This window comes from Notamacropus eugenii, chromosome 1 (assembly GCF_028372415.1).
Source record: "Notamacropus eugenii isolate mMacEug1 chromosome 1, mMacEug1.pri_v2, whole genome shotgun sequence".
Classification (NCBI taxonomy): domain Eukaryota; kingdom Metazoa; phylum Chordata; class Mammalia; order Diprotodontia; family Macropodidae; genus Notamacropus; species Notamacropus eugenii.
The window spans coordinates 535,663,596-535,689,916 of record NC_092872.1 but is presented as its reverse complement, the minus strand read 5'-3'; the positions used below and the strand labels follow the sequence as shown (position 1 = coordinate 535,689,916).

The window sequence follows — 26,321 nt, the reverse complement described above, 5'->3', positions numbered from 1 at the left end:
ACACATCTGAACATGACAACAGCTGACACTGCTATACTACTTTAAAGCTTACAACACATTTAATCTCCTTTAACTTCCACAACTACCTAGTTACCCTGTGACGTAGGTGCTAAAAATTACTTCTCCCCCTTTCTGTTTGGTTGGGATCTATGATTTCAACAATACTGGTAAATTCTTTATGTATAAACTTAGTCCACTAGTGCAGATCAGCAATTAGTTGTAATTTGTATTTTGAAAGAATCCCTGAGAGATTGAGTCACTTGCTCATGGTCTCATAGCTAAAATGTGAGAGCTAAAACATGAATCTAGATCTTCCTGACTCCAAGGTCGGCCCTGGCCATGCTACCACTCGTATTCCCATTTTATAGAACAATGAGATTCCTAAGGTTTATATGGTTAGCCCAAGATCACAGAGCTTGTAAATATAAGAGGTAGAATTTGAAACCAGGTCTCTCCTGACTCCATGTCTAGCACTTTTTGTACTATACCATCTTAATGAGGAGATTGGTCTGGCAAGAGTGGAAGGTTCAGATTGCAAATCAGTTGGAAAAAAGGTTTAAGATATTGTGGACATTTTATAGTAGCCTAGAAAAGCAGTCTGTAGAATCTAGACTTTATGCTATGAGCAATAAATATTGCTTGAAAGTTCCTGGGGTTGTTTAACCTGGAGAAGAAAGGACAGAGAGAACATTCAATGAGCTGTCCTGTAGAAGAGAGAAAACACTTATCTGTTTGATTAAATTAAGTTACAAAGAAGCACATTTAGCATTTCCTAGCTCCTGGCACTATCCAGATGTGGAGTGAGCAGCTAGTAGAGGGAGAGGGTGACCTGTCCTTCCCCTAATGCCACCACCACACACTAGATAACTTCAAGCAATGGCCAAATGACTACTTGTGAGGGATATTACAGTAGAGATTGTTGTGGTGGACTGGATGAATGGTCACTGCTCAGTCCCTTAGAGGAACTAACTAATTTCTACTAGGGAATTTACCTATGGTCCTGACAGCTGCAATCTACTAGATAATTGTGCTTCTAAGGGTAGAAAAGCCTCAGTGATTAGAATCCTCCCCTAGGTGCTGACGTCCTGGAGCATTTAGCTCATACTATGGTCGGTTATGCCTTTTCTACATAAACATAAAGTATGAGTGGAAAGAGTGAAATTGGAAGGTCCATTGTGAAGAAGAGTAACAAAGAAATGAGTCATAACACTGACAATGGTTGGAATGTCATAAAGTTTGAAGAGGATTGACACACTTGGCCTAATGATATTTCAAGTCAAAAAATTTTATGAGAAGGAAAATCTTCCACATAATTCTATATTCCAACATGGAAAGGGTTTTATGTCTAAGGAACAAGAATGAATACAAGAAAGGAATCTATTGGCATACTTGGAGATAAGCTCTTGGCTAATAAAGCATATAACTCTGGGAAGCTATTTAAAGATGTGATTTCAAAATTCAATAATTAATTATTCAAATCATTTAATGATCTTCAAAATTACTTAAGTTAACAAAAATGTAATTATAATTAAACCATCAAATGATCCTGTAGCTAATACTTTCATTGCATTTTAAGGTTTGAAAAATATACTTAATTTTATTTTATCTTCAACTAAAACCTATGAAGTAGGTGCTATTATTATCTCCATTTTGCAGATGAGAAAACTGACTCGAAGAGAGGTTAAATGATTAAGCATCTGTTGTTTATCCTTGGGTCTCAAAAAGGACCACAGCGTTAGGAAGGTGATGTCATGGCTTTCAAGTGAATCAGATTTAAATGAGGCAGGGCTGTGCAAAGTCACCAGCCTCACTCTCTCCTCTAGAGCCATCTGGGTCCAGTGGCAAGATAAAGAAAAGGATGACTAGAGATGGACTTGGATGCAACAGGAGACCTTAGCCTTTTTAAGCTAAGGTCCTTCCCAAGTCTCAGTTTGTCTGAAGTAATGTCCACACAGTGGAATAAAGTGAGGTAAGAAATGAGGTAAAGAATGACTTCTTTTACCTAGTCAAAGGTACACTAAGTATCTAAGGGAGGATTCAAACCCAGGTCTTCCTGATTCCAACCTTAGCATTCCATCTATTCCACTAAGCTGCTTCTCTAATCACTAAGGCAATGCACTATGATTAATTCTATACAACTACTAACAGAACTTCTGCCAGGACAGCTCTTTATGGTAGCCTAATAAGAGAATGTCTAATCTCTACAGTCAAATGCCTGAAAGCACCTCTAAGTTGAAAAACATCAAAATTTAATCCAGGAAGGTCATTTAATTAATTTTCCCAAGACCTCAGTTAGGTCAAGTTAAGTCAAGGCAGGGCAAGTCTTCCTGACTCCACGGCTGGCCTTCTATATGGAATGCCGTACTGCTTCTCAACCATCTTTTGAGTTCTCATCTGGAGTGATAGTTTCCAAACACTATATTTCTTTATTAGAGTCCCTGATATAATGTCTATTTTTCTTCCTTGAATGCTATTTATTTATTATAGACTAGTTTCTTTTCAGAATTCTTTGGAAATGTTATTCCCAAATGAAATGAAAATTCCAATTTGAAAAATGAAGCTGTTCCTATATTATTAAGTGGAGTAGAAATGGAAGGATAAAAGAAATGTAACTGACCAAGGAATTAAAATATGGCCTGGTTGGGGATGGAGCCAAGATGGAGGAACAGAAGGACTGACCTGTAGAAGCTCTCTCCCCACAGCCCATAAAATACCTGTAAAAAATGACTCTGAACAAATTCTAGAGCAGCAGAAGCCACAAAGGGACAGAGTGAAAGAAATGTCCAACCCAAGATAGCCTGGAAGGCCAACAGGAAATGTCTATCGCACTGGTCTATTGCACTGGTCTTGGAGCAGAACGCAACCTAGCCCTTGGCCATGCAGCATGGCAGGGATAGGACTGGAGCAGGCTTCAGGGCATGGAATCTTGGGGAGCAGCTATGGTTCCCAGATTTCTCACCCCACAAATGCTAAAGACAGCTTCAAAGGTCAGTGAGAAAGCTCTTTCACCTGGGTGAGAAGGGAACATGGTCTGGCACCAGCCTTAGGGCAAAAGCAGTATCCATTTTTGGAGCCCTGAGGCTAAGGAACCTGGGGGGAATGGAGCCACTGATCTTGGTCTCAGCCCTGAGTGGTGGCCCTGGAGCAAGGAGGAGCACTGGCTGGTGGAGCTAGTGGAGGTTCTGGAGAGGGAATTCCCACAGATCCTAGGCAGAAAAGCTTGTGGTTGCTCCCAGACCAGAGTACAGGCCAGGAGAGGAGTAAACTCTTCTCCCTTGATTGTACCACCTTGGAGAAACTGAAAATTTAGAGATCCCTACAGTATATCGTCCACTTGACCAAGGATTCAAAAGTCAAGTAACTGGCTAGGAAAATGCCCAAAAAAGGGAAAAAAAAATATAAAATTTTAGAAGGTTACTTTCTTGGTGAACAGGTATTTTCTTCCATCCTTTCAGATGAGGAAGAACAATGTATACCATCAGAGGAAGACATAAAAGTCAAGGCTTTTACATCCCAAACCTCCAAAATAAATATACAATGGTCTCAGGCCATGGAAGAGCTCAAAAAGGATTTTGAAAATCAGGTAAGAGGGGTGGAGGAAAAATTGGGAAGAGAAATGAGAGCAATGCAAGAAAATCATGAAAAGCAAGTCAATAGCTTGCTAAAGGAGACCCAAAAAAATGCTGAAAAAAAAAACACCTTTAAAAATAGAGTAAGTGACAAATGACAAGAGGTCCAAAAAGCCAATGAGGAGAAGAATGCTTTCAAAAGTAGAATTAGCCAAATGGAAAAGGAGGTTCAAAAGCTCACTGAAGAAAATAGTTCTTTCAAAATTAGAATGGAGGAGATGGAAGCTAACGACTTTATGACAAGCTAAGAAATTACAAAACATAATGAAAAGAATGAAAAAATAGAAAACAATGTGAAATATCTCATTGGAAAAACAACTGACCTGGAAAATAGATCCAGGAAAGACAATTTAAAAATTATGGGAATACCTGAAAGCCATGACCAAAAAAAGAGCCTACATATCATCTTTCATGAAATTATCAAGGAAAACTGCCCTGATATTCTAAAACCAAAGGGTAAAATACTGAAAGAATCCACCAATCACCTCCTAAAAGAGATCTGAAAAGAAAAACTCCTAGGAATACTGTAGCCAAATTCCAGAGTTCCCAGGTCAAGGAGAAAATATTGCAAGCAGCCAGAAGGAAACAATTAAAGTATTGTGGAAACACAATCAGGATAACACAAGATTTAGCAGTTTCTACACTAAGGGATCTGCAGGCTTGGCATATGATATTCCAGAGGTCAAAGGAGGTAGGGTTAAAACCAAGAATCACCCACCCAGCAAAACTGAGTATAATACTTCAGGAGAAAAAAATGGTCATTCAATGAAACTGAAGACTTTCAAGCATTTTTGATGAAAAGACCAGAGTTGAATACAAAATCTGACTTTCAAACACCAGAATCAAGAGAAGCATGAAAAGGTAAACAGGAAAGAGAAATCATAAGGTACTTTCTAAAGCTGAACTGTTTACAATCCTACATGAAAAGACAATATTTGTAACTCCTGAGACTTTTCTCAGTATTTGGGTAGTTGGAAGGACTATATACATATAGGGCACAGGGTGAGTTGAACAGAAAGGGATGATATCTAAAAAAAAAAAAAATTAAGGGATGAGAAAGGGAGAAAAGGAATGGAGCAAATTATCTCTCATCAAAGAGGGAAGAAAAAGCTGTTTCAATAGAGGGAAAAAGGGGGGACGTGAGAGGGGAAAAGTGAAGCTTAGTGGAATAGATGGAATGCTAAGGTTGGAATCAGGAAGACCTGGGTTTGAATCCTCCCTTAGATACTTAGTGTACCTTTGACTAGGTAAAAGAAGTCATTCTTTACCTCATTTCTTACCTCACTTTATTCCACTGTGTGGACATTACTTCAGACAAACTGAGACTTGGGAAGGACCTTAGCTTAAAAAGGCTAAGGTCTCCTGTTGCATCCAAGTCCATCTCTAGTCATCCTTTTCTTTATCTTGCCACTGGACCCAGATGGCTCTAGAGGAGAGAGTGAGGCTGGTGACTTTGCACAGCCCTGCCTCATTTAAATCTGATTCACTTGAAAGCCATGACATCACCTTCCTAACGCTGTGGTCCTTTTTGAGACCCAAGGATAAACAACAGATGCTTAATCATTTAACCTCTCTTCGAGTCAGTTTTCTCATCTGCAAAATGGAGATAATAATAGCACCTACTTCATAGGTTTTAGTTGAAGATAAAATAAAATTAAGTATATTTTTCAAACCTTAAAATGCAATGAAAGTATTAGCTACAGGATCATTTGATGGTTTAATTATAATTACATTTTTGTTAACTTAAGTAATTTTGAAGATCATTAAATGATTTGAATAATTAATTATTGAATTTTGAAATCACATCTTTAAATAGCTTCCCAGAGTTATATGCTTTATTAGCCAAGAGCTTATCTCCAAGTATGCCAATAGATTCCTTTCTTGTATTCATTCTTGTTCCTTAGACATAAAACCCTTTCCATGTTGGAATATAGAATTATGTGGAAGATTTTCCTTCTCATAAAATTTTTTGACTTGAAATATCATTAGGCCAAGTGTGTCAATCCTCTTCAAACTTTATGACATTCCAACCATTGTCAGTGTTATGACTCATTTCTTTGTTACTCTTCTTCACAATGGACCTTCCAATTTCACTCTTTCCACTCATACTTTATGTTTATGTAGAAAAGTGAAGCTTACACTCATCACCTTTGGCTTAAGGAGGGAATAACATGCACACACAATTTGGTATGAAAATCTATCTTACACTACAGGAAAGTAGGGGAGGAGATAAGTGGGATGGGGGCTAATAGAAGGGAGGGCAAATGGGAGGAGGGAGTAATTAGAAGTAAACACTTCTGGGGAGGGACAAGGTCAAAAGAGAGAATAGAATAGATGGGGGGAAGATAGGATGGAGGGAAATATAATTAGTCTTTCACAACATGATTATTATGGAAGTCTTTTGCAAAACTACACATACAGCCTATATTGAATTGCTTGCCTTCTCAGTTGGGATGGGTGGGGAGGGAGGAAGGGAGAGAAGTTAGAACTCAAAAGTTTTAGGAATGAATGTTGAGAAATGTTTTTGCATACAACTGGGAAATAAGAAATACAGGTAATGGGGTACAGAAATCTATCTTGCCCTACAAGAAAAGACAGAAGATAAGGATACAGGAAGGGAGGGATGTGACAGAAGAAAGGGCAGATTAGGGGAAGGGGTATTCAGAAGGCACGGTGTTTTGGGGTGGGGAAGGAGAGAGATGGGGAGAAAATGTGGAACTCAAAATCTTGTGGAAATGAATGTTGAAAACTAAAAATAAATAGATAAATTAGAAAATGAATAAACTATGGACTGGCTTCTTTACATACTAACTAAATTTACACTAACTTCTGACCAAAACACAAGCAATTCTATGTTAAACAGGGTACAGGAATAAAAAATAATAAAAATAACAATAAAAACCAACATCTAAGAGGTCATTTAAAGTTTGCAAAAACACTTTACATACATTAGGTCATTACAGGTAAAGATAGTTTTCAACATTTTTGTAAGATTTTGAGTTACAACTTTTCGTCCCTCTCTTTCCTCCTGCTCCTGAAGACAGCAAACAATTTGTTATAGGTTATATATGTACAATCATGTTAAACGTATTTCCACATTAGAAATGAAGGCATTTTTTTAGTCAGGAGATGATGTAATTGGAAATAAATACTATTAAACGTAAAAAAAGAAATTGTAGAAATTGACTTAGTCTCTCTCATGTGCACTCAGGACAGGCACACCAGAGCATAATGAGCTCCTCTATGACAAGGTGCTCTTTACCTCTGTTCAGCAGCACTGCTTTCTCTCCTGTAACTCAAACTCAGTGAGAAAAGAAATGCTTGTTCTTCCCCTCAAACTGATTTCATTCATTCTCCCCTTGTCTTTCTGAAGGTATGTGCACAGAGTGAGCAATTGTGCACAAAAAAAAGAGTCCTGGCTTGGGGCTCCCCAAACATTTCTAAGGACCAGTTCTTAGAGGGCTATTGAAGTTCAGACAGTATTCAACACGGCTAAGCCACAAATGAAGTTGGGTCTTTAGTTGTCTCTAGGAGACTGACAATTACAGGCTGTTCCTGCCAAGGCAACTCTCAAGGGAGTGGAGAGGTTCTGCTGCCACCTCTTCTCACACATATCACAGTCCTTGAACACAGTTCAGTTCTCTACAGCTTTCAAAGAATGTTTCCATCCTGATTAGAACTTATTTCAGTTTTGGGGAGGCTTAGAAAAGGGACCCTTAGGAAGCGTCTACAAAAGATTTTGTAATAACTGGAGTCATATTCAAAAGGCTTTGGTTCTTACCTATAATATTCTAACCATTATGGATCACATATTTATGCTGATTTTATTTCTCTCTTGGCTTATAAATCTCCCAATTGTACATCAGCAAATGGATTTAGTGTTCAGAGTGTCCTAGTTTGAGGGATCAACAAATTAATTCCAATTAGTAGATTATAATGTGGTTCTTTGTACCAAGGAATGTGTAATCAGGGTAACAAGTCATTCCGAAGAGAAATAGATGTAGATAAGAGAAACAGATGTGGCCCCCTGGACAGAGCAATGGTGGGCCTAGAGTCAGGAAGACCTGAGTACAAATCTAGCCTGAAGACACTTACTACCTGTGTGACCCTGGGCAAGTCACTTAAACTGTTTGTCTCAGTTTCCTCATCTTTAAAATGAGGACTTTCTTGACCTCCCTATTAGTGGGCCCTTGCCCCGCCTCCCCCAGTTATTAGCACTCTCCTTCCTAAAATGAATGAAAAAGTGTTTATTAAGAACCTACCATGTATCATACACTGTGCAAGACACTGGGGATTCAAATACCAAAGTAATCAGTTACCACCTTTAAGAGGCTTGTATTCTAATAAGAGGACATTATAAAGCACCAGTGAAGGAAATTTTGATCTGGGGAGTCTAAGAGTTTCTGAATGGAGCCACATAGATTATTATACTCTTTTTGAGTTGCAATGATCGTAATAATTTGATTATTGTTTCATAGCAAGCCCCAGAAGCTAGGGTAGGGAGTGGGAGAGAGGTCAATGTAAAATGAAGGAGGGTAGATAGATGAATGCAATTCATGGTCTGAGGCTTTCTAGAAATAGTGAGCTCAGTGAGTTTGCAGTCACTCAACAATCAGAACATCTCATTTCTAGGGCACAGGTCCAAAATTCCAAAAGTGAATAAATTAACCCTCCCAGTATTTCAGGAAATCTGGACCAGAAGATGTTCAGGTGAGGAGAAATAGGGAAATGGGTCATAGCAAATGATAGGATGTTGGGGTGGATGGAAATTATGGTGCATCATTTTGTCAATATTTTGTATTCACTTATTTGTTTGTATTGTATCTTCCCCTCTCCGCCCCCCACAACATAAGTTCTATGAAAACTGTTTTGTTTTTGACTTTATCGCCACAATACTCTGCATATAGCAGATGTGTAATACGTGTTGAAGGAATAGAATTCTTGAATGGAAAATTAAATTGCTCTACATAAACCCAGTTCTTTGCAAGATTTTCAAAGAGATGTTTGAACAGCGATAAAGCATATATCATTAAATGGATGGATCAGTGACTACAGTGCTATCAGTCCTTCTCCCTTCAGTGTATATCACATCCCTCTAACATCAATAAGAGTCTTACTAATATCCTACTGGAAGTTTCTCATAAAGGAGATACTCGATGCACTACCATGGAGACTTGACTGTGGGTCTTTTAATAGTTTAGAGACCCCAACACAGGGTTGTGGATTTCTACCAGTTATGCCTTCCTTGCACAATGTGACCAGCCTTTTTCTCAATGCACATGTCCTTGATGACGTCTTTTATACCACTTCCTGAATACAAGTAAGGGTAATGGTAATACTGAAGTCATATGGCAATGTTTTAAACAGTCTATACCACCACGCGTCTCTCCATTATTCAATGGGTCACCTGATATTCTGAAAGTTATGAGATCATAATGTACCATGACTGGTAGCCACATACAACCACAAGAATACAGGGGTTTAAACGACTGAGGTTTTCAACAGTGAGCAACTTGGGATTATTTAATGTGGTGTATTATTTCCTAAATGCATACAATCCAATTTCCTCCTAACACATTTTGGAAATAGGCCAGGCTCATTTTCCATCTCTTGTCAAAGACTCACACACTAATGCAATGCCTGCCTAATTGCATATTATACTCTGGCCAATATGCATTCTTCACCCACTGGGTTTGTTCCCTACAGATAATTACACTGATCTCATTTGAGGATCTCACTCAGAAACCCTTACAGGGTTGATATAATCAACAAAATATCATTTGTGAGCACGAGCATATGAAGAATTTCACTGTCAATAGGAAATCCCTATTCCATTAAACGCCATTTAAAGATTTCTACAAGATACTGGTAAACAGCTCCGGCAAAACATCACTCTGCTTTATGTCTTGTTTGATGCTGGTATTCAATGACTTTTTGAGGGAAACACGTTAACTGACTTGCCCAGGATCACACAGCTAGTAAGCGCTTAAGACCACCTTTGAAATTAGGTCTTCCTGACTCCAGGACCATCTCTATTTCCATTTTGCTACCTAGCTGTCCTATAGTTCACAAGGTTTAACAAAGTTCAAAGTTGAACTTGGGAGACATCTAAGATGTTCTGTTATAGAGAGATAGAGGTTAAATTTAAAATTCATATCTGCCACAGCCATGACAATGAGGTCAAGAGGTGCAAGGGAGAAGGGGGTGCTGGACAGGAAAGAATAACTGAAAAAAACGTATCAGAGAGAGATGAAAAGGGATATCTATCTTACATGATGGAAAAGGTGATGTGATCATTATAAATTATTCTAACTTCCTTACCAGCAGCCTTTACCACTTAAAGGTGTCTCCTTTTTCCAGATGTCCTTCAAATATTTGCTTCCTTCATTAAAAGTAAGCTCTGAGGGTAGGAACTGTCCTGTTTGCTTATATGTGTTATATACACACACACACACACACACACACACACACACACACACACACACACACACATATTGTTATGATGTGTTCAGGACTTAACACAATGCTTGGTACATACTGAGTTCTTAATAAATGCTTTGTTTTTCTCTCCTCTCTTCCCCTCCTCCTCTTCCTCTCTTTTTGCACAAGCTGCATGCTCCTCCCCCCATTCATGGAAATGTTGTCCCTCCTGACTTTTATGGCAAGTTTCTCAGATAAAAGCCTCATTTCTCAAACACAGAGGGAACTGAGCCAGATTTATAAAATAAGGACCATGCTCCAATGGATAAACAGTCAAAGGATATGAACAGGCAGTTTTCAGAAGAAATCAAAACTATCAACACTCGTATGAAAAAAATGCTATAAATCACTACAGATTAGAGAAATGCAAATTAAAACAACTCTGTGATACCACCTCATAACTATCAGATTCGCTAACATAAGAGAAAAGTAAAATGATAAATTCTGGGGGAATACAGAAAAACAGGTGCACTGATACACTGCTGGTAGAGTTGTAAACTGATCCAACCATTCTGAAGAACAATTTGGAACCTTGGCCAAAGGGCTATAAAACTATGCATTCCCTTTAATCCAGCAATATCACTGGGTCTGTATCCCAAAGACATCAAAGAAAGTGAGACAAGACCTTTACGTACACAAAAATATTTATAGGACCTCTTTGTGGTGGCAAAGAATTGGAAATTGAGGGCATGCCCCTGTGTTGGGGAATAGCTGAACAAGCTGTGGCATCATTAATGATTGTGATGATGGAATACTACTGTGCTATAAGAAATGAGGGGGAGGATGGTTTCAGAAAAACCTGGGAAATCTTCTATGAATTAGTACAAAGTGAAGTGAGCAGAACCAAAGAAATTATACACTAAGAGTGATACTATAATGATGATCAGCTGTGAGCTGCCCCAATCAATTCCACATTCCAAGACAATGCCAAAGGACCCATGATGGAAAATGCTATCCACCTCCAGAGAGGGAACTGATGACCTCTGAGTGAAGACTCTTTTTATGTTTCTTGATTTTGTTTGGGTTTTTTTTGGATGGGGGGGGGAGGTGGTGGCAACACAGCTAATATGGAAATATGTTTTGCATTATTTCACATGTATAACTGATAGCACATTGCTTCCCAAGGGTGAGGCAGGGGCAGAAAGGAGGGAAAATTTGGAACTCAATTTTTTATTTTTTAAAAAATGAATGTTAAAAATAAATAAGAATAAAAAAAGGAAAAATACACTTGCTCTTGACTTGTAGTCACCACAATTACACAGAATGTTTTATTGTCAGGAACAGGAGCCCCAGACCCAGACTTTTATGCTCTCTGTAAATAAATTATCTCCCAAAATGTTAAGCATATGATAGAAGCTCAAGTGATTCTGCAACAGAATTCCCTAGAAGGTCAGAAAGCGAGTCTGGCTAATCATTAGTAATCCTCAGGAAAATCTAGGGGGGGACTAATGTCTATGAAAATTATCTAAGAGGGAGAAGGAACAGAAAATCCAAACTTATGTCAATAAGCCAAGACCAACAAACTGGCATCATCAGTCTGGTCTGGTTAAACTAACTGGTCCCCATGTGGGGAAGCAGTTTCCAAGGCAGCTCAAAGAAATATCACCCAGAGAGATCCAGATCCAGAAGATTCCTATTTTCTGTTCTTCCCAGGCAGGAAAGAAGACTAAAAGATAAGAGAAGCTGCCCTCAGCTGACTTAGCAGAACACAGAGTCTCTGCCTTTAGGAGAGAGAGCAGGTCAAGATTCACATTTCTATTTGATAATGCATTCTCCTTAAGAGGGTATGACTCAGCAACAGGTGACCACAGAGGGTAGTTTCAAGTGCCATCTCTGATGGTAAATGAACAATTCCAGAAGAACTGAACCTTAAAGGAAGCTCTGAAACTTCTAAAAGCCAAAGCAATTCAATCTATTACAGCTAAAGCTATTAGCCTTAAAGAACAAACTGTGAGTAGGTCACCATCATGGTTGTAAGACAAGCCAAGTTAAGCTCAACTTTAGTAATGACAGAAGTGATTTAGGAAAAGAGATATTATCACAGAAAACAACGTAGAGTCTTTTTTTTTAATTCATGTGTCTTTTATAATTTTTAGTTCATCCTTTTTTAAATACATACAATTGACTAATTCATTAATTATAAATAAAAAATATTTCATTACAATGTTGATTAACAAAAAGAAATGTTTTCCTAAACAAGTGATGGACAATTAACAATTAACTATTAGCCTATTTAGGTATTCACGCTAGACAGAGCTTTTCAGTTCATATATATATAACCTAACAAAGCGACCAACTCAAACTGCAGACAATGTCCCCAGACGGTGCTTTTCTTTGGAGCTAACCTATGATTTCATTGGTATTAAAAAACTCTCTGGAGATACCCTCTACCAATGGAGATTGGCACACAAAAGGGAGGAAAATTTCAAAGGGTATTCCAGGTACTATTCAACTGGCTAGAAGTATAATTCTAAAAAAATTATTTTTACAGCAATGGAATATAAATCAGGAATTGTGATCTCTAGTCTTGGCTCTGTCACTTACTAGCTATGTGACCTTAGCCAAATCACTTCATCAGTGGATTTCAGTTTCCTCAGTGTAAAATGAAGGAATTTGACATAATTGTCTCTCAGGTCACTAAGTTCTATCATTCTGTGACTCAGTTTGGTTATGACATTAACCCACAAAAATGTGTCACATTTATTTAGGGTTTTTCTCACAACAAAACTGGAAGGTAAGCAATGCTGCTGTGCAGTCACTTCATGACCCCATTTTGGGTTTTCTTGGCAAAGATACAGAACTAGTTTGCCCTTTCCTTCTCCAGCTCACTTTACAGATAAAATGGAGATAAATGGTTAAGTGACTTGCCCAGGGTCACACAGCTGGTAAGTGTCTGAGCCCAGATTTGAACTCAGGAAGATGAGTCTTCCTGAATCCAGGCCAAGTATTCTATCCATTGCACCTCCTAGCTGTCCCACGGTAAGCGGTGCAAGTATTATTATCCTGATTTTACACATTTAGAAACTAAGAGTTAGAGTGATGAAGAACTGACTTTTCTATGGCCACAGTGAGAAGCTTCCAGAGAGCTCAGACTAGTGCTGTGGTCTCCTGACTTCCGGTTCAGCATTCTCTTTGCTCAGTCACAGATTCCCCTCCAACAGTCCAGTTAGAGATCTCCAATGTAAAAGCGATAGGTTACCATTTTGTGTAGGCTGTGTATCATGACTGAATGCATATCAATTTTTAAGCCATTGATTCAGAGGTTTGTACAAAATAGAGATAAAATTTCCAAATTATTATTGCTTTAAAATATCTGGCATTATAGTACCAGGGAAAAGAGAACCAAGCTTCCTAATTTGGAGGATATTTCTTCAGGAAGAATTATTTTTTTACTTTTCCCTTGTGAAATATAACAAATTTTACTTAAATCAAATTTGAAAGAATTTTATATTATTACATTACAGTTTGTTGGTTATAGTATATTAAGTTATGTTCCATTTCATTATGTTAGGTATTATATTGTTATTACACATTATTATATTACATTATATTGTACATTTAAGGATCAATTTCAACTGCAGAATTGAATGAGACAATCTCTCTCTTACCTGAACATCTTTGTATTTATCTCGTAAATCCATGAGTCGATGATAAGCTTTAATGGCTTCTGAAAATTCACCAACATCAGTGCTGGTGAGGATATAGTTCTCCCAGATCTGCCAATGTTCATAATTACATTTAAGAGCTTCCTGAAGTGTTCGAAAAGCTTTGATTCTGTGGAAGGTGAAATAAAGAAAGTGATATACATAAACATAAGAACATATATACCTATATGATATTATACATGCTATGTTAGTTAAAATGAGTAAAAAAATTCAGGATTCAGAATGCGATAAACATTTTCAGACATGTAGGAAACTAAGGTTTTGGGTTTTTTTTTTGCTCAACTAACCATATTTGTTAAAAGAGCAATTTCTTTAGTTTGTTTTGGTTTTGGCTTTCAGTTGGGGGGGGGGGGTAGAAGAAAAAGGGAGATAGTGATAGGGTAGCCAAAAAGAAAAGAAAGTAAAGAAATGCAAAAGAGGGAGAATGAAGTATTTTTTAAATGCACAAAGGAGAACAGCAAAAATCCCACAAGGATTCAGTTACATAAGACAATTTTGAAAGCTACATATTGAATTCAACATAAGAAGTGTTCCAAAAGCCTTATAGCAGTTTTAAGCCATTACAGCTTTTGTATCACCCTACATATTTAAAAAGAAAAGCTAACTTTACATAATAAACATTTATAGATTCAAGTGCAATAAAATGAGTCAAAACTTTGTCTATAAAATGAATTCAGTAAGTTAGGATTATATTAGACTTACTGACAAATCTTGATAAAAGCTTACATGACCTAAAACACCAAGTATTTCAAAAATCATTTGTAGATGAGTTTGAAATTCACCGGGCATACTCAAATATTCAGAGATATCTACCATTGTATGATAGTAACCTGGAATCCAGGATGGCAGTAGTAGAGAGTAAGTTGGAAAACTACTGGAAGGTTGTATGGTAAATAAGTTTGTAATTCAGAGTAACTGTCAAATTACTTAAAAAAAAATCCATGGCTCTTTTATATTACAGAGTCTCAAAGTTAGAAGGGACTTTGGAGGGCGCCTAGTCTAACAAATAATCAACCATTCCTTCCTTCAAGAACTCCACTGAAGGAGAACTTACTATGTTCAGATATACCCCCTCAGCTTTTGGGTATGTCTATGTTTTTAGAAGTTTTCCTTACCTCACACCTTAATTGGCTTCTCTTCAATGTCTCCTCATTGCATCTACTTAGTTCTGCTCTCTTAGGCTCAAACGAACAAGCCTAACTCCTCATCTACAGCACCACCCTTCAAATATTTGGAGATAGTTATCCTGCTCCCTCAGTTCCACCTCACCCTCCAAATCTTTTCTTGATGATAAACATCCCTAATTGTCCCAGATGATCCATACATGGCATGATCTTCAGCTCATCAATTTCCTTCTTAATATTTTGTCAATAACAGAATATGGTCTAAATAATAGCAAGGAGTTATTGCATCCCAAGTCCTGCACAGCCCGATCCTCTCAATGTAGCTTAATGCAGCTACTCTGTTAAGTCATATTCAACATGCAGTTCATTAAAAACTTCAGATCTTTTACAGAAAGACTGTTAAGAGCTGTGTTTCCCCTACTTTATGCTTGGCAGAGATGAGGTTTTTCTTTTAATCCCAAATGCAAAACTTTACATTTATCCCTATTAAATTTCATCACCTTAGATTCAGTTTCATGTTCTAAACTGTAAAGATCATTTTAAATCCTGACTCTGCTATCTAGTGCATTGGCTATCTCTCTCAAATCTATTTCATTTGCAAATGTGATGATTTATACGGTTTTATTGAAGTCATTAATAAAATTGTTAAACAAAATTTTAGGAAAATTCCTAACGAACTATTTAGGTGTAATGAGTAGGAACTGAAGAGAAAGAAATTTAGGTTTGATGTAAGGAAAACTTCCAAACAATTAGCCATATCTGAAGCTGACAGGACAGTGGGTTCAGCAGAGATCTGTGGAGGACCCTACAAAAGATAGTTCTTTATAATAGGACATTATATCCTATTATAGGGCATAATAGGACATTAAAAGAACTGTAACAACAACAAAATTGAAGACAAAGAAGTTCTTTGTGCAAAAACTGAGGGTTGGTAGAAAAACTACTATACGTAATTCTATACATAATGGAATATCATTGTTCCATTCCAAAGGATGAATATGAAATATATGAAGAATTTCATTAAGACATACAAAATAACTTAAAGCTTATAAAGCAGCAATAAAGCAGCATACATATGTACTATGACAGAAGGAAAGAAACAAGTATTTATCAAATGCCTACTACATGCCAGGCACTGTGCTAATAAGTACTTTCCAAACTATAATCTCACTTATCCTCACAATAATCCTGGGAGGCTGGTGCTATTATTCCCTTTTTACAACTGAAGAAACCAAGGCAAAGGTTAAGTGACTTATCCAGGGTCACACAGCTAGTGAGTAAAGCTAGATTTCAGCTCAAGCCTTTCTGACTCTAGGCTCTGTGCTCTATCCACTGCACCACCTAGCTGTCTATACAAAAGTCAACAATGAAACTACTGGAAGGTATGAGTTGTGTTTTTATACACACACACATACACACACATATGTGTGTGTGTATATATACATATATAAATAAAACCATGAATATATTATACGCATATAAATATATACATATTTTCTTATACATCCATATACACACATATATATAATATAATCACTATTTCGTTACATGTCTATTTTTAAAAGGAAAAAATAAAATAAATTCAGTTTCAGTTCAAACTGGCCCCCTAATTTTTAATTTGGCTAAGTTATTTCTCAGCAGAAAAAAGTGAGGTCATTTCAGGCTTCAGCAAGTTAACAGAATTCACGACAGACTTGGTTTGATTTGATTTAAAGATTTTCTAGTTATGAGGAAATTACTTTAAATGTGTTCAGAAAACCATATTTATATTTTGTTTAAATGGCTTATGGTAAGAGCAATATAAGTTCTATCAGGAAAATGAAAATGTTAAAAACTTGTAAAAGTTCTATCTATTACTAGGAAATCATCACATTTAAATCTGAACACCTACACAGTTGATATTACTAAAATGTCTGTTGGAAAGGAAGCCATTTTTCTCTTTAAAGATAGAAATTTACTTCTGATCACTGGGAGGAAAAAAGGTGATATACCTTATGGGGTTCTTCTGTTCTCCTTAGATGGCATGGAGGAGAAAAATAAACACTAGATGGAATTTGCCTCAATGGTTATAAAGAAGCCTGAAATCACTGGAAATATTCTTCAGTTCTGTTATAGTCAGTGGCTATGAAAAGCTGGAAAAGGTACTTTGTGCTGTACAGCAGAACAGTGAAGGACAAATCACTGGAAAGGATTTTTGATCCTCATTTGAAATGTCCAGCTATATATCAGTTCTAAGTACAGAATTATACTGAAGTAAGAATCATCTGTGAGTTAGAATATATGGTTTCACAGAAATCAAGGAAGATATTACCACTGATGGCAATGTACTCCTGGGGCAAAAATAACTGACAATTTTATACCATTTTAACATCTGCAGGATGCTTTACATATCCTCACAACCTATGGGGTAGATTTTGCAGATATTCTGCGGATGAAGAAAACGAGGTTTACAGAGATGTATAGGCCTGTCCGAGGTCACACAGCCAAGAGCTAGCAAAGTCAAGGCTAGAGGGCAAGGACCTTGATTCCTCAGGTATGTGCTTCCCATTACAAATGATATTTACTGTTTAGCTTGCCCTTAAAATGGAAAGGAGAAACATTTATTAAGTACTTCCTATGGGCTAAGCACTGTACTAGGTGCTAGTGATACAAATAAAGAAGTGAGACAATCTCTGCTCTCAAAGACAATACATAAAAGAGGATTAAGTTCATGGCATATGGAAAGGTCAGGAGGTACTTAGCAGGGGAAATGGCAAGGTCAGAAGGAACTGAGCTCAGGGATGCCTCCAGCAGAGGTGAGCACTGGGAGTGGGGCATGGGAAAAAGAGTCAGTCAATCAGCTGAGAGTGGGCTGGGCAGGAGAAGAGAAAGGCCCAGGCTTCTCTGCATCCAGAGGTACTAGTGCCTAGTCATTGGCCTGCCCGTTCGCAGGCTAGAGTGCGAAAGGAAAAGGTCCCTGCCATTGCTTTTCAAGTATTAAAAAAATATAAAATACTACCTTCTTGTGCTCAGTCACTGGTAAAATAAGACTGAGGGTGAAGGGGGGAAAAGTCAGTGTTTCGATGTCTATCTTGTTTTTCTATATTAGGAATATGCCAAGATACAGCACAGATGTTTTCAACATAAAATGAAATCATTCCCAATATATGTGAAATTGTGACCTACTTAACTTCCTCACAGTTTTGGGACTTCCTCAGCCTACTGACTTAAATGTTGATCACAAATCAGCAGCCACTCCATCATAATTACCCAGAAGTCCTCAAGTGGATCCCTATGGAAAGGCAGCAAGAATGGTAAACCCCATCACTTACTGACCAAGTTAGTGAAGTCCAGATTTGCAGTAGAGACTCCTCCCCACCATAAACACACACTCGCCTTGTGTCTCATTACTTATATAAAGCCAGAGGGCATGGTGGCTCTCTCTGAACCGTGCCATTTCAAACTCCAACAGTGCATACATAGGAAGGTGGGTATGACAGTTACATTTGTCTGCTCTGCAAACCCATAACACACACAACACACCCATCTTTTAAATCCATTTCCCCTTTTCCCTTCCCTTTGCTACCATCATCGTACTAAATTATGGGCCTGAATGATCTCTCACTTAGAAATTTCAGTAGCTTTCTAATTAGTTTCCCTAACTCCAGTTTCTTGAATCTTTCTTACAAATCACAGCCATAGTATGAATATGATGATCAAGTCACTGCCCTCTTCAAAAACCATTAATATCTCCCCACTGTCAACTGGTTTTCCATAATCTTCAAACTGACAGGAATTGTTTGACTCTTTCCAATTCCTAATAATCTCTCATCTCTGGGAGGTCCCTAGACAGACACTATTCCCTAGTAATCTCCAATACTATCTACTGGAATTCCATCTATCCTTCAAGGCCCTGTTCAAATGTTGTGCACTCCATGAAGCCTTTCCTGGTTCTCCTACCCAGAAGTAACCTCTCTCTTTCCAAATCTGTCCCAGTATTGTTTCTATCTCTCCTATTACCTGTACATCAGTATATTCTTTCATCAGTCAGATTTTCAACTCACAAAGGACACGAGCTGTGTCTTATTTGCCTTCATATCCCCAACAGTGCAGAACTGTGCTGTGCACACAATAAGTACAAAATGCTTACTGGATACTGTGTATATACTCTCTGGAATAAAATACAAACTCCTCAGCTTAGCAGTTAAAACCCTCCACAACCTGGCTCCAACCTACCTTTCGGGAGTGTTTCACTACTCTCCTTCATGCACTTGATGTCACAGCCAAGTTGGCTTACTTTCCCTCCAGGCTCCGTTCAAGTGCTATCCCAACAAGTCTTTCCTGGTCTCTCCCTTTGTTAAGGCTCTCTCCCTCCTCAGACTCCCTTACATTGACCCTGCTGTTTATATATTATATTCCCTAGGGAACATAAGTTTCTAGAAAGCAGACTTCTTTTTTAGTCTTTGTATTCCTAGTACTTAGCACAGAGAAAGCAAAGTGCTTAATGAATAGCTTAAATGAAGTGAATCCCAACTTTGAAAGACTTGAGAACTCCAATCAAAGCGATGATCAACTATGATTCCAGAGAACCAATGAAGAAAGATATTACCCATCTCCTGACAGAGAGATCATAAAGACTCAGGGTCTAGAAGAAGAAAGATATTTTTGTACATGGTCAGTGTGGAAGTTTGTTTTTCTTGAGAGGCAGATTTGTTCCAAGGATTTGGTTTGGTTTTATATTTTTCCCTCAAAGTTGGGATGAGGTGGGAGCAAAAGAAAATAAATTTATTTCAAAAAAGAAATGAAGTGAATTACTACAAGGTTGAGCACTCCTATTCCAGACTTTGTAAGTACATAGCCAGAGGTTAAAAAAAAAAGAAAAGTTAAGTAGTTGTAACCAAGATTATGAAAGTCCATTGGCCCTAAAGAAAATCAGAATTAAGATGTTAATGGAGTAAAATGCAAACATTCTCCGAACTAAACAAGACAAAACAAGACCCAATGTTCTTTCAGTGAATTCCTCTTCAAACTAAAACCATCCCTTGGGGACAAAAATGTAAAATCTTTACTCTGATTTAAATTTTAATTCTGTAATATGAAGATGCTTTCCAGCTCTTCAATGTAGATTTCTACTAAGTGTATGATTTTCTTTTGTCTTGCCCCCACCTCCAGTAGGGACCCAGAAAAATATATGTACTGTCAAGTTTAAAAACATCCAAAGAATAGGGGTCAATTTCAAAGCTAATTATCACCTCCAGTTCGAGCACTGTGCTTAACCATGATTGATGTGCATAAAGGAGAATTAAGGCTTAAGGGGATAAGAGGAAGGGAGAAAACAGAACACATTGTTTGGGCAGCTACTAAACAAGAGTGCGTCAGAATGCTTGAGAAGGAATCTGAAGAGTCATGGACCCCTAAATAGCAATGAAGGGATCCCCAACAGACTTTCACCCAAGGCCCATATAAACCGAATGCAGATCTTTCCAAATTTTCAGGCAACTTTAGGAGTTGTTCTGGAACTCTTCATTTTAAAGAATCTTTATTATTATTAATGATACCTAGGTCTTTATATGGTACTTTAAGGTTTGAAAAACTCTTTACAAACATTATTTAATTTGATCTTTCCAACACCCCTGTGAGGTCGATATTACAATATCATAACCCCCATTTTATGGGTAGGGAATTCACTTACAGAGAAATGAATTGACTTGGTCAGAGTCCAGACAATTAATAAGGCGAAATTCAAACCCAGGTCGTTCTAACTTCAGGTTCACGTTCCCTACTACGCCAAGCTCTCTCTCCAGATTCCATGAAGTATCATAGTAAAAACAAAATACAAGATTATTTTTAAAAATCGAGTAGAGGTGGAAGATTCCCAGCAGTTGGTCAGTCCACAAGCATTTATTAAGCACTTAATATTTATTAGCACTATGCTAAATATGATGGATATAAAGAAAGGCAAGAATCAAACCACAGTGTCTGCTCTTACAGAAGGAGCACATACAACCTTGTAAATATGGAAGGATTCCTTTTGTTACTTAGACTTTAACCATCCCCAAAGGACAGAGAATGAGCAGTAAGTTATATGGCCATTTCTGATAGAAATCTTCATGGAAAATACTTTTGGATATGTCAGTGGACCTATAATCTGCTTTATGAAGAAGTCACCTCTTTAGGTTCTCGGACCACAAGGCAGTTCAAGACAACTGACTGTATTATGGAAATGGCAGGGTCGGCAAAGAACTTGATATATAACTTTGGGCAGATCACTGACCCACTCTAAGTTTCTAGCTTCCTTATCTTTCAAATGGGGTTGTCTTCTACTCCTGGAATTCTACAGCTTCTATAACTTCAGGTTAAAAGTGGGAGAAAAATTCTGGTCCTTATTGTCATTTAACTGACTGTGCCATTTTGTGACAATACTACGATATGAAATGAACATGGCTGACATAACGTGGCTTTCACTCTATTTGGCTTTTAAAGAAGCCCTTTGTAATCTGGCCCCTTCCCACCTTTCTAGTTTTCTTACACCTTACTCCCCTCCAGATACCCTGTGACAATGGTCCCTCTGAGGTTCCTTGCACCAATCTATTTTCTGACTCAAAGTATTTTCACTGGCTATGCCCCCCCACGCCTGGAACACTTTCTCTTCTCATCTCTGCCTCCTGGCATCTCTGGCACCTGCCAAGGCTCAGCTAAAGTACCACCTTTCACAAGCCCTCCTTAATGTTAGTGCTTTTACTCTGAGACTACCCCCAATTTGTTCTCTATCTTGTTTGTACATAATTTCTTGCATATTGTCTCCTTTATTTACTCTGGGAGCTCCTCGAGAGCAGGGATTTTATTTATCTATTTAGTCTTTTTTTGGCCTTTCTTTGTTTCCCCAGCCCTCTTCACAGTGCTGGGCAAACAGTAGCCATTTAAAAAATGCTAGCTGACTGACCGACTTTCCCCCTATGGAAAACAATGTAATGTGCCTAAATAACACACAAACTGCCCATAGACTGAACCAAGATATTCAGTACAAGGTGGGTCTAAATGGCTGATACTTCTCTGTGTAGCCTCCCTCTATATTTTAATGCGTTTAATTGAGAAACAAATCAAGAAAATAAGAAGTAATTCAAAGTTCCATAGGTAGCATATTTTGTTCACAATTATAAAAGGAACTCTTGGCATGACTGTCCTTTTTCCTCTTGAAAGAAGCTGTCTCCTCTTATCACAGACCTAACAATTTAAAAACCACAGGAAACAGCAGGTATTTTAGTCCCATCATGTTTTTTCCAAACACTACAGTTATCATCTTTATGAAAACAAGTCTAGAAATACTGGACTACACATATATACACTCCCCCCACACACACACATACACACGCACACGCACTCCCCCCTGCACATGTCTACTTCCTTGAACAGATCTGTAAAATGTCAAAAACCATAAGGAGCCTGATAATTTGGCAACAACTTTTTCTGAAAAACCATCTCCACAGTGTTAGTATTGCTGGGACACCAAATTACACCAATTTGAAATACCTACCTGCAGAAGAATATTTTGGAAAAAGGCAGAAAAAGACAGAAAATTTCTATTGAAATTTTTAACTTTACTGAGCTTTTTTTAGCATTATTATTAACAACTTCAATAGAGGTATAGATGGCATGTTTATCAGATTTGCAGATGATACAAAGCTGAGAAGGAAAACTCACTATAGATATCAGATTCAGGACTCAGAAACAATACTAGGCTGAATCTATTACTAATTCAATAAAGGTAAATATAAAATCTTACACTTGAATCCAAAAAAATCAGCACCCCCGCAAGATAGGAGAGTCATGGCTAGATGGTAGGGCACAGTTAAAAAATAAAAAAGACATGTGGATTTCAGATGGCTAAAAGCTCAATAATGTGATACTGACAGCCAAGGAAGCTAACGTAATCTGGGGGTACATTAAAAAAGGCATGGTGTCCCGTACTAGGAAAGGCAGTAAGTCAGTCCCCGGAATGACCACATCTTGAGAATTACGTTTAACTCTGGGCACTACACTTTAGTATGGATATTGTCAAATAGCAGAGTGTCCATAATCAGGACCATCTGAGAATCAGGTAAAGGAACTGGGGTTGGGGAGGAACAGACAGACAGCCTCCAATAGAAGAGAAGGCTTAGCAGCTGTTAGCTGTCTTAAAATATTCAAATGACTGACAAGTAGAAGAGATTAAACATTCTGACTGGCCCCAGTGGGAAGCACTAGGCCCATAACTTGGAACAGGGTAGGCAGTTAATAAATGTTTGTTGACTGAGAGAATGATGCAAAGAACTAAATTTAGACTTGACATAAGAAAAACTTTCTAACAATAAGAGCTCTCCAAAATTGGAATGGGATGCTTCAAGAAGTACTGAGTTCCTCATTGTTAAAGGCTTTGAAGTAAAAAGTGGATGGCCACTTGTCAAGTATTTTGTAGCAAGGACTCTTGTTTGGGTAGGGGTTGGACCTTCCAATATTGATTTTCTAATTTTTTTAGGATTTCATTTGAATACATACTAAGTGCACTCTGCAAATTTCAGGATTACTTTAAACTATAAGTTTCAGAGAAGGTGTCCACCTGTGTGGATAGAAGGAGTTAATTCATCAGAGAAATCTTTATGCCAGTGTAATGACAAGTCCAGTTCCTATCCTGACCTTTTCATCATGAATGAAAGAAGCTCTCACAATTCAGTCAGCAGCAAGGATTTATTAAGAGAAGACTATGTACCAGGCACTGTACTAAGATCCAAGGAATCCAAAAGCAACAAAGTTCCTACCCTCAATGTGATAATTAAAGGGACTGATATTTAATTGAGATGACAGAAGCTCCTTTTAAAGGCACTGTAATTTACATATTATTTGTGAAGTTTGCACGAAAGGTATTTTTTTAAGTGTATCTCCTATTTCCGAACAATCAATTCCTAGGAAACATGTTAAATAGCAGTCCTCAATCGCAATTTTCAAATGTGCTACATTAAGTCCTCCTGACATCCCCTCCCCATGACTATAAAGGTTAGGTTAGTCCTCTGCATAAAAGACAAAGGAGCTATCCCCAAGACTTGATGGGTCCAGGGCACTAAAGCAAGCCACCTAGCTTTGACTCATCTGCCCAATAGTCTCAGTTCATATTGTCTTGGCTCCTGATCACCTAAGGGCAGAAAACATTATCCCTTGAGGAGTTTGGGCCCTTCTGACTCGGTAGATGAATCATAGTAACCTGCCCTGTGTGACCAGTTAAGTTTCCATATGGAGGTAAGGGGGCCAAGTCTAATTAAAATGAGTTGCTGTATCCTTTTTTCAGTATCCTTTCTATGCAATGACTAAGTAAACCTCCTTTGGCTCACTGCTGAATGACCTAGGAATGTTTCATTTCACTCCAGTACCAGACATAAATTACTAGGAGACCTTTCTGAGTCAGGCTCAGCCCATTACATCTAATAAATTTTCCCAGTTTTCTGATGACATCATTATCATCATCTATAAATATTTTCTGAGCACAAGCTAGAATGTAGGACATAATGCTAGGTACTGGGATAAAAGGCCAGATAGCAAAGTCCCTGCCTTGAAGAAATTTATAATCTAGATATATGTGTTTTTTTAAAATGGGCTGGATGTATGTATCTATACTTATACATGCACATGAATGCATGTATGTATATGCATGGAAAACAACAATACAAAGTACCACATGCTTAATGAATGATAGATAAAGATAAATGATACAGCAGTTCCAAAGGCAATTCAACACACAAAAATGATATGTTCTAGACTCACCCTACTATCCCCAAAGCAATATGCCTGCTCTGATTATTATAGTTCAGTAAGTGCTGTTGCTCTTATGTAAAAGGAAGACTAAGCACTCCATTCTAATTAGCTGAGAAGTTTAATGGAAAGTTCACAACTCAAATGAATTCAACTTGACACACTCATTAAGTGACTACTGTGCTCAAGGCTTACTGTTGTTCAGTAAATGCCATTGTGTCTGACTCTTCATGGCCTCATATGAGGTTTTGGACAAAGATACTAAAGTATTTAGTATCTCTCCATTTTGTTTCTCCAGTTTGTTTTATAGATGAGGAAACCAAGGCAAACAGGGTTAAGTGACTTGACCAGGGTCACAAAGCTAGTAGGCGTCTAAGGCCAGAATTGAACACAGAAAATGAGTCTTCCTGACTTCAGGCCTGGCACTCCATCCATGGAGTCACCTAGCTGCCCAAGTACAAGGCACTGGGTTTTAAATATAAGTTTCAAATGTAACCTCCTACAGGCCCGGGAGCTTTTGACCTTTCTTAACCTTTTTTTGGGTCACTGACCCCTTTGGCACAATCTGGGGCAGCCTGTGGATCTCTTTCCAGAGTACTGGGTTTTTTTGAATGCATGAAGCAAAACGGATTACAAAGGAAACCAATTATATTGAGTCATTCAAATAACTTAAAGATAAATTGAAAGACCTCAAGTTAAGAACTCCTGTCTAAGATCAAGGTCATTTACTATGGTAACTTCAAACTATAATTATCCCTTCCCTTACACATCACAGGGATTAAGGGCATGGTGCCCCCGTATTCTGGAAAATCTGCATTAAATATTTTGGCCTTCCCTTCATACCAGAAGTCTGAATTATTATGGTATTAAAAGATAAAGTATATGTGTATATATAATATGTACAATACTCCGTGTGTATGTATAATGCATTGTGTATAAATACATACATTTTTTTATGAAAATTCATTTCTGAATTTCTAAGCTTTCTCCGTATCTGTTGGCTTTTGTGTGTCATCTGTGGCTTCTGCCAAACTCCCCAAAAATTCCTATTTAATTTATGCCAAACTGTGATATATCAAAAACACGGTGGGAAAAGTCATGATGTGGAAGAGAGAACTGTAGACCCTAAGTTCTGTCAACAAGGCTCCTGAGTTCATAAGCAACACAAAAAGATCATGGTGTTAAGAGAACCAGGTTTGTGATTTCTAGCTAGACCAGTTGATTTATCATACAGAACCCAAACGGGTGTGCACTTAACAACCGAACCAAACACAAACCTAGCCCTGCTCATTTATCTTGCAAATCCATGCTATTAGTTAGTACTTGTTAGAAGAGTAAGAGTAAGACAAGGAAAAGGTTTTTTCCCTTCCCCGCAACTCGTGCTTTCTGCTGACTCCCAAGGTTGAGATCCAAAACCTCTCCTACCACTTGTCTACTATAACTACCTTATACATGAGTTCACTAAATCCAGGCTACTACTTGCAGCTGATTACACATATGCACCTCTGCCTCGCTTAAATCCAATTCATGTACAAGTCAAGACATCACCAGTGATATGTCATTGGTTCTCTTTGAAAACAAAGTATGAACAGCAATATTAATTGTTGCAAATCTTTGCAAAACTAGGAAAATGGAGAAAGTGTGGTGAAAAGGACTAGGTAGTG

General features: G+C 37.8%; 1 protein-coding gene across 3 annotated transcripts in view; it reads right to left on the bottom strand.

The window, feature by feature from the left end:
* TTC27 (tetratricopeptide repeat domain 27) overlaps positions 1–26,321 on the bottom strand; it is a 235,452-nt gene that overhangs the window by 25,968 nt on the left and 183,163 nt on the right. For all 3 annotated transcript variants that reach the window (XM_072634136.1, XM_072634137.1, XM_072634138.1), the window contains one exon: positions 13,718–13,883. In XM_072634136.1, coding sequence (XP_072490237.1) covers positions 13,718–13,883 — 166 coding nt within the window. The remainder of the gene's footprint in view (positions 1–13,717; positions 13,884–26,321) is intronic.